The sequence below is a fragment of the Pecten maximus genome, chromosome 7 (genome assembly GCF_902652985.1).
Source record: "Pecten maximus chromosome 7, xPecMax1.1, whole genome shotgun sequence".
NCBI classification, from domain to species: Eukaryota; Metazoa; Mollusca; class Bivalvia; order Pectinida; family Pectinidae; genus Pecten; species Pecten maximus.
Window position 1 is genome coordinate 34,061,076 of NC_047021.1, and position 13,715 is coordinate 34,074,790.

General features: G+C 40.9%; 2 protein-coding genes across 2 annotated transcripts in view; one reads left to right on the top strand and one right to left on the bottom strand.

The window, feature by feature from the left end:
- Nucleotides 1-9,417: 9,417 nt before the first annotated feature.
- Nucleotides 9,418-13,590, bottom strand: LOC117330663 (WASH complex subunit 1-like). The gene is made up of 4 exons (XM_033889099.1): nucleotides 13,421-13,590; nucleotides 12,502-13,075; nucleotides 11,659-11,867; nucleotides 9,418-11,512 (listed from the first exon to the last, which is right to left on the bottom strand). The coding sequence occupies exons 2-4, from the start codon at nucleotides 13,035-13,037 to the stop codon at nucleotides 10,794-10,796; spliced, it is 1,464 nt and encodes a 487-aa protein (XP_033744990.1). The 5' UTR covers nucleotides 13,038-13,075; nucleotides 13,421-13,590; the 3' UTR covers nucleotides 9,418-10,793.
- Nucleotides 13,591-13,624: 34 nt separating this feature from the next.
- The window catches only part of LOC117330665 (mannose-1-phosphate guanyltransferase beta-like), a 30,811-nt gene continuing 30,720 nt past the window's right edge, over nucleotides 13,625-13,715 (top strand). The window contains exon 1 of the mRNA XM_033889101.1: nucleotides 13,625-13,697. The gene's annotated coding sequence lies outside the window, so the exon portion shown is untranslated. The remainder of the gene's footprint in view (nucleotides 13,698-13,715) is intronic.

Sequence of the window (13,715 nt, forward strand, 5' to 3'; positions counted from 1 at the left end):
AAACAAAATTGCAAAGATACAACGTGTGTCGGCTTCAAAATAGTTTTGGAATTATGGCGAGAAAAGGCAGAGACTTATATACTAAAGTTGTATATAGAGCTCTGGAAAATGTGAACACAGCTGTACTGGTGTACCGGTGTAGTATGGTAAAGTGAACCGTGGTCATTATGGTAAAGTGAACCGTGGTCATTATGGTAAAGTGAACCGTGGTCATTATGGTAAAGTGAACCGTGGTCATTATGGTAAAGTGAACCGTGGTCATTATGGTAAAGTGAACCGTGGTCATTATGGTAAAGTGAACCGTGGTCATTATGGTAAAGTGAAGCCCATGGCACACAAAAAATGTCTGGGGTAAGGAAATTTTTGGTAGGGCATGGCACTTCACTTTACCATGGCCATGCCAAATCTTTTTTAGATTACCTCCTTTCATTCCTCTTAACACATCAACACACAAAAACATGTCTTGGGTAAGGAAATTTAGTGTTCTGTGGGGCACTTTACTTCACCTTACCCCAGATATTTTTTGTTTGTTACTTTGGAGGAATTATATAATGTAATTTGAAAAGATTTGGTGAAAAAAAATGAATAAATAAGAAAATATGTAAGTATGGTGTTGTCCTCAGTAAAGTTCAGGTGCTTTGGCAAAGACACGTTCAGAGTTCTGTGACATATTCCTCATTCTTTTGTGTCCATGTATTCAGACGCATTGAGTGGACTGTCTCAGAGCTGAGTTTCATCTTCAGCTGTTCCAGAACCAATTTCTCATCATCTAATGTCATCTGAGGGTGATGAATTTGATGTACACTCAGAAACATTGAGCGGGTCCACCAGTTGTCTCCGTCATCCCCAGAGCAAACCACAGAATGCTGTTTACAATTGGTCAGAAAGCAAGATGGCAGACACACCACCATTTTTAATTTTGCAGAGAGTTGAAGTTTATCATTATTTCTCAGAGAGTTGTTCATGGATCTTTCCCAAATTTCATATACAATGTACCTGGTATAGGCTCCTGTTGGTCCTTTGTTTTGTATGTATTATTTTGAGACTGATCTGGAAACAAGATGGCTGACAGGTGCCTGGTGGCCATGTTGAATTTTGTCAGTTGAAGTTTGTCATCTCTGTTTCCCTGAGAATTCTTCGTGGATCTTGCTCAAATTTCACATGAAGGTTTCCCCTTGGCCACTATTTGGCCAGTAAACCTCAAAATGGCCAATACACAAATAGTAAGCTGAAAGAGAGTACTTGGATCTTTCTTGGATTTGATAGGTAGGTTCCTCTTGTTTTCAAATGATTAAGAGGAAGAAGAAAAATGTAGTTTAAGAGAAAAGATTAGTCTAACAAAGATCCAATAAAGGTCATTCAATGATGGTGTCAAGATCCCTCAGTGATCTTGTTGCATATAGAGAGTTCTTGTATTTAACTTCAAATTTAATGCATAGCAGTTTGCTATACTGTTTAACAGAGTATTTTTCATGATTGACCTAATAATTACCTAGAGAGTAGATAATTCTTGCAAATAAGGAAGAGTTATGTATAAGAAAATTCATTTTTTTAACAGATGAACTGTGCATTGTTAAGGATTGAGAACATTGAAAGACTTGCTGTATTTGAATTTTAATTATACCCCATCAATGAAGTTTAATTAGGTGTATTATACTAGCTGGAATCACCCTGTCTGTTGTCTGGACAACTAAACTTGTGAAACCTGTGAAACAATTTTAATGAAGCTGTCCCTTTCAATTCTGATTAGGATAAAAAATGACCATCTAGGATTTTAGCACCTTAAGCTTGTTATCGCGATTTTTTTTAAAAGCAAAATGGCTGACAGGTTACCATCTTGGATTTGGACAACTGTTAGTGCCATTTTCAAGCTTTGACACACTAGTTTAGGCTATTCACTTTCAAAGTCTAATCGACCAACAGATGAATTTGGTATTATTACATCATTAGATATGGTAGGCGCCAAGATCTTGTTCAAGAAGTAGCGATAAAACTGTCTAAAATCCAAGACGAGTCATTGAATTCACAATTTTGGTAAAGCATCTCAAGACCCTTCCATCTATAAAGATTACTTGATTCTGCTTTATTCGGGTGTGAGAAATCTCCTATTTCTCAGAGAATACTGTAAATCACTTGAATTCCCTGTTGGATTTATTTTTTAGTCGATGCACGAGAAAATTTAAAAGTCCCTTGCGATAATTTGTAATAAAACAAGAGGCCCATGGGGCCTGTATCGCTCACCTGGTTGGATTTGACCAAACGTCAAAATAATGTTCATGTTCAATTTGTTAATACTCATACTCTCTAAGGGACTGAAATACCCTACGGATTATTTTTACAACATAATTGTGTTTAAAGAAACTAATTCCCTTAGGGTGGGGAAAGACCCTTGGGCCTATTTTTACATAAGAATTGTGTTTATCCTTCAATGTCCAGCGATATGCTATACATAGTTATGGGATGGAGGGCTACCATTTATGCAAAATCTGTTCCCCTTTCACCAAGGATGTTTCTGACCAAATTGGGTTCAAATCCATTTAAAACTTTATGACTAGTAGCGATATAAAGACAAATTTCTATTTCCCCTATTTGGCCCCACCCTTCAAGCCCCTTGGGGGTCAGAGTCAATATTTATATAAACTCTCTTTCCCCCTTCCCCCAAGGATAGTCTGGAAAATTTGGTTCAAATCCATTCATAACTTTATGATAAATAGGGATTTAAAGTATACACCCCTATTTTCCCTATTGGGCCCCACCCCTAATGCCCCTGGGGGTTCAGAGTAAAAATTTATACAAATTCGGTTCCCCTTCTCCCAAGGATGTTCCTGACCAAATTTGGTTAAAATCCATTTAAAACTTTATGATAAGTAGCGATTTAAAGGATAAACCCCTATTTTCCCTATTGGGCCCCACCCCTAATGCCCCTGGGGGTTCAGAGTAAAAATTTATACAAATTCGGTTCCCCTTCTCCCAAGGATGTTCCTGACCAAATTTGGTTAAAATCCATTTAAAACTTTATGATAAGTAGCAATTTAAAGACTAATCTCTATTTCCCCTATCTGGCCCCACCCTCAGGCCCCTGAAGGGTCTGAGTCAATATTTATACAAAGTCTTTCCCCCTTCCCCCAAGGATGTTCCTGACCAAATTTAGTTAAAATCCATTTGTAACTTTATGATTAATAGCGATTTAAAGGATTAACCCCTATTTTCCCTATCGGACCCAACTCCTCAGTCCCCTGGGGGTTCAGAGTAAAAATTTATACAAACTCAGTTCCCCTTCTCCCATGGATATTCCTGACCACATTTTGTTAAAATCCATTTAAAACTTTATGACTAGTAGCGATTAAAAGACTAATCTCTATTTCCCCTATTTGGCCCTGCCCTCTATTTCCCCTATTTGGCCCCGCCCCTCAGGCCCCTAGGGGTACAGAGTAAAAATTTATACAAACTCTGTTCCCCTTCCCCCAAGGATGTTCCTGACCAAATTTGGTGAAAATTCATTCATAACTTTATGACTAGTAGCGATTTAAAGGATTAATCCCTATTTCCCTATTTGGCCCCACCCCTCAGGCCCCTGGGGGTTGAGAATAAAAATTTATACAAACTCTGTTCCCCTTCCCCCAAGGATGTTCCTGACCAAATCTAGTTAAAATCCATTAAAAACTTTATGACTAGTAGCAATTTAAAGACTAATCTCTATTTCCCCTATTTGGCCCCGCCCCTCAGGCCCCTGGGGGTTCATAGTAAAAATTTATACAAACTCTGTTCCCCTTCCCCAAAGGATGTTCCTGACAGAATCTGGTCAAAATCCATTAAAAACTTTATGACTAGTAGCAATTTAAAGACTAATCTTCCCCTATTTCCCCTATTGGGCTCCACCCCTCAGGCCCCTGGGGGGGGGGGGGGGGGGGGGCAGACCAACCGTTTAAACAAAATTGGTTTCCCTTCACCCAAGGTTGCTTCAGACCAAACATGGATCAAATCCCTTTATTCCTGCAGAAGAAGAAGGATTTTAAAGAATATGGATAAAATCCCTTTATTCCTACAGAAGAAGAAGGATTTCAAAGAATTTGCCATATTTCCCCTATTGGGCCCCATCCCTCAGGCCCCTGGGAGGCCAGACCCACTGTTTATACAAAATTGGTTCCCCTTCACCCAAGGTTGCTTCAGACCAAACATGGATCAAATCCCTTTATTCCTGCAGAAGAAGAAGGATTTTAAAGAATATGCTATATTCCCCTATTGGGCCCCACCACCCGGGCCCCTGGGGGGCCAGACCCATTGTTTATACAAAATTGGTTCCCCTTTACCCAAGGATGCTTCAGACCAAATATGAATCAAATCCCTTCATTTCTACAGAAGAAGAAGGATTTTAAAGAATTTGCTATATTTCCCCTATTGGGCCCCGCCCCTAAGGCCCCTGGGGGGGGCCAGACCCACTGTTTATACAAAATTGGTTCCGCTTCACCCAAGGATGCTTCAGACCAAATTTGGTCAAAATCCACCGAGTCGTTTAGGACTAGTAGCGATTTAAAGGAAAAGTTGACGGATGCCGCGCCATGCCATAAGCTCACCGGCCCTTCGGGCCAGGTGAGATAAACAAGAGGCCCATGGGGCCTGTATCGCTCACCTGGTTGGATTAGACCAAATGTCGAAATAATGTTCATATTCAAATTGTTTTATTTGTAAAACTCTAACAATGCTATATATGGTTATAGTGTGGGAATCCGAACTGCTTTAAAGATTAATGAAGTCCAGACTCTCTAAGGACTGAAAGACCTCAAGAATTGTTTATAGAACATGCATTCATCACTTTATGACTAGTAGGAATTACCTCTATTTCACCTATTGGGCCCGCCCCTTTGGCCATTCGGGGGTCAGATCTAGCTCGAGTCACCATTTATGCAAAATCTGTTCCCCTGTTTCAGACCAAATTGGGTTCAAATCCATTCATAACTTGATGACTAGTAGCGATTCAAAGGAATTACCTCTATTTCCCCCACTGGGCCCCGCCCTTTTGGCCCCTTTAGGGTCAGAGCCACCATTTATGCAAAATCTGTTCCCCTTCCCCCAAGGATGTTTCTGACCAAATTGGGTTCAAATCCCTTCACAACTTTATGACTAGTAGAGATTTAGAGGAATTACCTCTATTTCCCATATTTGGCCCCGCCCCTTTGGCCCCTCGGGGGTCAGAATCACCATTTATTCAAAATCTGTTCCCCTTTCCCCAAGGATATTTCTGACCAAATTGGGTTCAAATCCATTCATAACTTTATGACTAGTAGTGATTTAAAGGAATTACCTCTATTACCCCTATTGGGCCCCGCCCCTTTGGCCCCTCGGGGGTCAGAATCACTATTTATGCAAAACCTCTTCCCCTTCCCCCAAGGATGTTTCTGACCAAATTGGGTTCAAATCCATTCATAACTTTATGACAAGTAGAGATTTAGAGGAATTACCTCTATTACCCCTATTGGGCCCCGCCCCTTTGGCCCCTCGGGGGTCAGAATCACTTTTTATGCAAAATCTGTTCCCCTTCCCCCAAGGATATTTCTGACAAAATTTGGTTCAAATCCATTCATAACTTTATGACTAGTAGTGATTTAAAGGAATTACCTTTATTTCCCCTATTGAGCCCTGCCCCTTTTGCCCCTCGGGGGTCAGAGCCACCATTTATGCAAAATCTTTTCCCCTTCCCCCAAGGATGTTTCTGACCAAGTTGGGTTCAAATCCATTCATAACTTTATGACTAGTAGCGATTTAGAGAAATTACCTCTATTTCCCATATTTGGCCCCGCCCCTTTAGCCCCTTTGGGGTCAGAGCCACCATTCATGCAAAATCTGTTCCCCTTCCCCCAAAGATATCTCTGACCAAATTGGGTTCAAATCCATTCATAACTTTATGACAAGTAGCGATTTAAAGGAATTACCTTAATTTCCCCTATTGGGCCCCGCCCCTTTGGTCCCTTTGGGGTTAGAGCCACCATTTATGCAAAATCTTTTCCCCTTCCCCCAAGGATGTTTCTGACCAAATTGGGTTCAAATCCATTCATAACTTTATGACTAGTAGTGATTTAAATGAATTACCTCTATTACCCCTATTGGGCCCCGCCCCTTTGGCCCCTCGAAGGTCAGAGTCACCATTTATGCAAAATCTGTTCCCCTTCTGCCAAGGATGTTTCTGACCAAATTGGGTTAAAATCCATTCATAACTTTTCTGACAAGTAGCAATTTAAAGGAATTATCTTAATTTCCCCTATTGGGCCCCGCCCCTTTGGCCCCTCGAAGGTCAGAGCCACCATTTATGCAAAATCTTTTCCCCTTCCCCCAAGGATGTTTCTGACCAAATTGGGTTCAAATCCATTCATAACTTTATGACTAGTAGTGATTTAAAGGAATTACCTCTATTACCCCTATTGGGCCCCGCCACTTTGGCCCCTCGGGGGTCAGAGCCACCATTTATGCAAAATCTCTTCCCCTTCCCCCAAGGATATTTCTGACCAAATTGGGTTGAAATCCATTCATAACTTGATGACAAGTAGCGATTTAAAGGAATTACCTTAATTTCCCCTATTGGGCCCCGCCCCTTTGGCCCCTCGGGGGTCAAAGCCACCATTTATGCAAAATCTTTTCCCCTTCCCCCAAGGATGTTTCTGACCAAATTGGGTTCAAATCCATTCATAACTTTATGACTAGTAGAGATTTAGAGGAATTACCTCTAATTCCGATATTTGGCCCTGCCCCTTTGGCCCCTCGGGGGTCAGAATCACCATTTATGCAAAATCTGTTCCCCTTCCCCCAAGGATGTTTCTGACCAAATTGGGTTCAAATCCATTCATAACTTTATGACTAGTAGTGATTTAAAGGAATTACCTCTATTTCCCCTATTGGGCCCCGCCCCTTTGGCCCCTTGGGGGTCAGAGCCACCAATTATGCAAAATCTCTTCCTCTTCCCCCAAGGATGTTTCTGACCAAATTGGGTTCAAATCCATTCATAACTTTATGACTAGTAGAGATTTAGAGGAATAACCTCTATTTCCCATTTTTGGCCCCGCCCCTTTAGCCCCTCGGGGTTCAGAATCACCATTTATGCAAAATCTGTTCCCCTTCTGCCAAGGATGTTTCTGACCAAATTGGGTTCAAATCCATTCATAACTTTATGACAAGTAGCGATTTAAAGGAATTATCTTAATTTCCCCTATTGGGCCCCGCCCCTTTGGTCCCTTTGGGGTCAGAGCCACCATTTATGCAAAATCTTTTCCCCTTCCCCCAAGGATGTTTCTGACCAAATTGGGTTCAAATCCATTCATAACTTTATGACTAGTAGTGATTTAAAGGAATTACCTCTATTACCCCTATTGGGCCCCGCCACTTTGGCCCCTCGGGGGTCAGAGCCACCATTTATGCAAAATCTCTTCCCCTTCCCCCAAGGATATTTCTGACCAAATTGGGTTGAAATCCATTCATAACTTGATGACAAGTAGCGATTTAAAGGAATTACCTTAATTTCCCCTATTGGGCCCCGCCCCTTTGGCCCCTCGGGGGTCAAAGCCACCATTTATGCAAAATCTTTTCCCCTTCCCCCAAGGATGTTTCTGACCAAATTGGGTTCAAATCCATTCATAACTTTATGACTAGTAGAGATTTAGAGGAATTACCTCTAATTCCGATATTTGGCCCTGCCCCTTTGGCCCCTCGGGGGTCAGAATCACCATTTATGCAAAATCTGTTCCCCTTCCCCCAAGGATGTTTCTGACCAAATTGGGTTCAAATCCATTCATAACTTTATGACTAGTAGTGATTTAAAGGAATTACCTCTATTTCCCCTATTGGGCCCCGCCCCTTTGGCCCCTTGGGGGTCAGAGCCACCAATTATGCAAAATCTCTTCCCCTTCCCCCAAGGATGTTTCTGACCAAATTGGGTTGAAATCCATTCATAACTTTATGACAAGTAGCGATTTAAAGGAATTACCTCTATTTCCCCTATTGGGCCCCGCCCCTTTGGCCCCTCAGGGGTCAGAGTCACCATTTATGCAAAATCTGTTCCCATTCTGCCAAGGATGTTTCTGGCCAAATTTGGTCAAAATCCAATAAGAACTTTATGACTAGTAGCGATTTGAAGCAAATGTTGACGGACGAACGACGGACGACGGACGACGGACGGACGACGGACGCTGCGCCATGGCATAAGCTCACCGGACCTTCGGTCCAGGTGAGCTAAAAAACCACCTTTAGATGATGGCTGATGCTACAAGTTACCAATATAGGTGTTTGCAGAGCCTACGACCAATAGATGATTATTAGCTCACTAAGTGAGCTTATGCCATACCGTGGCGTCCGTGGTCCATCTGTCTGTCACGTAACAGTTGTTCGGACAACTCCTTATAAAGTACTACTCCGATTTTAACTAAACTTGGTATACATGATCAGTATAACATGAAGTTGTGCATCTTACATTTTTTTCTCGAAAAACCATTTTTCAAAATGGCCGCCGGCTTCTCATTGGTTGAGGCTTGTCCGGACAACTCCTCCTAAAGTACTACCCCGATTTTAACAAAACTTGGTATACACCTCTAGAGAGAGAGAGAGAGTGTGTGTTACATATCTAGACTTCATTGTTTAATTCCTCTAAACACAATAACACCTCGCAAGAGGCCCAGAGGGCCTGTATCGCTCACCTGGTTTATTGAGATATGAAACAAGAACTGTATTTGTCACTGGTATTGCTATGTCAATATATCATAAGCATTGTATATGGGTACATGAACATTGGTTTTATTGTAATTCTAAAAAATGTCAATTCAGCCAAATTAATCCCTTTTGGCCCCGCCCCTCAGCCCCCTTGGGGGTCAGCCCCACCATTTGTACAATTTTGAATCCCTAACCCCAATGAGATGCTACCAGGCGAATATGAGCGATATCCATTGCTTAGTTTCAGAGGAGAAGTCGTTTATATCAATTTAGCCAAATTGACCCCTTTTGGCCCCGCTCCTAAGACCCCAGGGGGTCAGCCCCACCATTTGTACAATTTTGAGTCCCCACCCCATAGGGATGCTTTTGACCGAATTTGGTCAAATTCCGATCTGTGGTTATGAAGAAGTCAATTGTTGACGGACGGACACCACGGTATGGCATAAACTCACCTTGGTCCTTTAGACCAGGTGAGCTAAAAACTGTCTTGGGTCAGGAAATTTAGGGTGGGGCATGGCACTTCCCTTTTAGAATTACTTTTTTTTAAAGTACATGTAGGTCAAAGGTCAAGATCAAGGTCAGTAGGCCCTCAAATGTAGTACCATTGGCAAGGTCTTGTCACAAGGAAAACATGTCAAATATGATACTGTGGAAACATAGAAATATCAGTTTAAATCTATTTACTAAATATTGACAGTAAACAAGACATCAACACAAAGACACATATAAATATAAATATTTTTTATTTCTATTTCTGTAGATGATATTTATCTCCATAAACTTTGGTAATAATCAAATAGAATCAATAACAATGCTTCAATACAACATACAACAAACTTTTAATTCGTATGTAAACACTCATTACATAGTTATAATATAATTATCAACATTATGTACGTAGAATTTTTACCTGATCAAATCCCTCCTAATATATAATTACTTTGGAAAACATTAATTGGCTACAGGAGTAGGTGTCACATTTCCACTATTTGTGTAGCTCTATCCATGATTCTATTGGCCGAATGATACAGTGAGTAGAGGATGACTTCATCCACTACCTATAATATATCAAAGCAGATAGTCGGAATCATTCAGATTCTACAGACCCCGATACTGTTGGAAAATGTCATTAGTTGTTCATATAAATATTACACTACAGGTCGCGTGGAGAATGACAAGTTCCACAATCCATTGGCATAATTCCACTCTGGTCTACCTCGACTCCATGGTGGAGAATTACCTTACTCAAGATTGCACATCAAAAAGAAAGTTTTAGAGAGATTGTGACTGCAGCCTTATAAACAGACCATATAAATCACATCGTAAACTTTTAGACAAGACTAACAGTGGAAATAATAGTTCCAGTAACAACCTGTAAAGTATCACATGATATAATGTCCATACTGGTCTTCGTCATGTCTGTGGCTAGGATTCAGCCAGCCATGTTTGGTCCCATACACATACAGATAGTTCATATACACAGTACAGTCACAGTTTTATGCTACATTAAGCATCATCAGGTTCATACACTTTCATACAAAATCATTCTTACTTTATTTTTATCCAGTAATAAGCACAGGGGACCAATAAATAAACTTTGATACAAGCTAGGGATAGGCTAATTGCAGAAAAATGAAATACATGTATATGTATATGTGTGTAGCACTTCTACCAACCACAATAGATGTGGGTTGGCTTATTACCAGGCTCCATTGCTGGATAAATACAGAAGTTTTTGTTCATCTTCACGCATGGTGAATGTTTGTCTTAAAATGATTGTTCAACTTGTTGCACAGGATGCATAAGTATTGGGTGAAAAGTGGGATAAACAATTAATGTATATAAGAATGACAAAAGTTTGAAACAATTTTCTTGTATTTTTCAATCAAGTTATAGATTTTTTTGCTATTTTGCGCCATAATCAATGAAATGGAAATGAAAATCAAATGAAACTATAAAAAGTGAACTAATACATGATAAGTGATCATGACTTGCCAAGAATATTTTAAACATATCCCAAAGAGGTTTTTTTTGTCTAATGTTGACCTATCATGGTCTACAATGAATTGTTGCACATTTTGATTTTAGAGTGGGTTGGGTTCTTAATCATCCCAATCATCATCATCATCATCGTGTTCCTCCGTGTCTTCCCCCTGTGGTTTGGGAGGTGGAGGGATCATAGAAGATATTTTATCCATAGCTCCACCACTACCACCTGATTTAGAATCATTACCACTGGACTTGTCCCCACCTCCGGATGTCTTTTCACCGGAGATACCCTTCCGCCTCATCTGGAGCCTGCTGAAGAGGTCAGACATAAGGTCGCCTCCTCCTCCTCCACCACCTCCTCCTCCCTTGTCTTCCTTCTCTTCCTTTTGCTTCTTCTTTTTCTCTACCTTTCTATCTTTTCCGCTTTTCAGCCCTGCCTTCCCTGACCCACCTGCTTTCCTAATGGCATCCATGAGACTGGAGCGGCCGTCACCAGCATCAGCCACTACTTCTGGGACTCCCTCGGGGACCGCAGTGGGTGGACCTGTGGGGGCCTCTGCAGGTGGAGGAGGAGGTGGAGGTGGGGGAGGTGCCCCTGGAGGAGGGGGAGCTGGAGGCCCAGGAGGAGGAGGTGGTGCTGGTGGTGGGGGCCCAGCTGGGGGTGGGGGTGGGGGTGGAGGAGCACTGTCTCCTGGGGGTGCTGCCATATCTGTAACATTTGGGACCTCAGCCTCTGGTATAACCGATGGAAGATCTGGCATATTTCCTCCCATAACTGACGGTGCTATAGAGGGAATCTGATCCGCAATGTAGCACAAGTCATCGGCAACACCTGTAATAGGCAAATAGTTATAAATACAATACATCGTGTCAAAATATTCTTCATCCGACATTTAAAAATCCCATATACAATCTTTTTCATCTTCATCTTTAAAATTCTAAGTGGTCATCTGACTAGAATAAGGAGACAGTACTCACCTGGAAGGTCAGGTAACGATGAAGGGACAGCAATTTCAGGTACATCCCCGATGTGGGGGATATAGAAGTAGCTGTCAGCTTGTTGGCGCTGCAATTCTTCTCGCTGAGCGATTGTGAGAGGTGCTTCAGCTAGTTCTTCCTCCTCCTCAATAGCAGTCCTTGTCTTTGTCACCACCCCAAGGGGATCCAGCATCACATACTTCTTATACCTAGGTATAAATTATCATCAATTAGATTTGGTAGATCTAAAATCAAATCAAAGTACTGAAAGCTAAGACATGGAAATGTGGTATGTCTAGAAAGATCTAAAAACACCTTTTTTTTTTTTACAATCATCCACTGTTTTGCCTACATTTGGGTGGTGATGATCTATCTTCTGTTGTCTTATTTTTTTCAATATGCAGGAAGTTTTCATGAATATCATCTAAATAGCCTATTTTATCACTTCTATGGCGTTATATGCATTTTCTTCAATTTCTATCAGTGAAAATAACTTTGTTTCTTTAAATAAGTCCCATGTTATTATATAAATACTACTATATACTGAAAGAATTGCTCAAAAGCAGATTGCCAGTATAATGATTTCTTACCCAAAATGTATGTGATATTAGAATATTTTGATAACCATCAATGAGCCATAATAATAATGTAGATCTTTATGTAATATACTTAGAATATATATGTATAAGAAGCCCATCGCCAATTCTTCCAAAGCCAACATGTATAGTAAGAATCTCATCACCAATTCCAAACTACCGTCAATTCAACACTCAAAACCCAAACCCCACTTTCACTACTCAAAAATTAACAAAATAATACAAAACTGTGAAAGATATCACGTACAAGTTTTCTGATGTGTTGAAGAGCAGCAGCGAACTGACGGACTCCACAGACTTTGGAAGTCCTCCGAGTCCCTCCTGTTGTTTTTCTCCCTCCTTCTTCTTGATATTGAGGTGGACCATGTAGAACTGCAGCTTGTCCTTGAGAGCTTTGTCATCAAGAGTCTTATGTTTCTGCTGAACATGATAGTGTGGCCGTTTAACATGGGAGATCCCATTGGTGGAGCTAGTGGGGAACAACATCTGATGTTCTTCTGTAGTTGCAGCAGCGGGATATTTAGACGGGGCGAAGACTTTCGTAGCTTTGTTACTTCCCTTGATTTTATCTACTTTGGCCTGAGCTAAACTAAGTCGATCATTTACTTTCTGAAGTCTTGTACGATGATCGTTCACTCTGGTGTTGATTCTTTGGAAGATTTCACTGGCAACCTTGTCAAGATAATCTAAAGAGTCGGCTATCTGGTGAACAGTTTCGTCGCGGCGTAAGTCTGGGGGGATTCCCGGAACATTGCACGACTGTAACGACATGACTCCTGGCATCTAGATTCCTTATATGTTACACCAAGTTTGTAGGTTAACTGCAAATAAAAAGTATACAAATTGGAAGGACATACCTAATATTTAATGATTTTTCTTCATTTGAGAAATATTTCTGTCCTAATATTTAATGATTTTTCTTCATTTGAGAAATATAATATAAGTTAACGAGAATAATACACTATTTCGATAAACATGACATAGAATAGCTGTACATAAGTTGGTTTAAATATTAGTGATCGTCTCGTGATAGTGCATGATCAGCCCATGATCATCTGATCATAACACACCATGTTGTCATTCCCCTCCCATATCTTTCTTGTTACAATGTCTTCAAAAACAAAGCTTCCATGTTCACACCGTTATTTCATATTAACTGATCTTACATTTTGTTCCTTCTTTCCGGAACTAGCGAATGTCCAGTGCCATGTAGATATGTATTAAGTTCAGCAATAGATGTTCCCTTCGTCAATACTTCTTAGTAAGTGGGACGATATCACTTCCGCTTCTAAGGGAGCAGTCATTATTATGTTGTTGTTCCTAGTCCGTTTCCGTTTTGTGGATTATTAAGGCCCCGGAAGTTGTCCTCGATCTGAGCGAGCGTCGTGGCGTCTAGGTACTCGTGTTTCCGGTTCGCCCTGTCAAAATCAACAAACCTTCGTTACGTTGTAGCGTGTACTT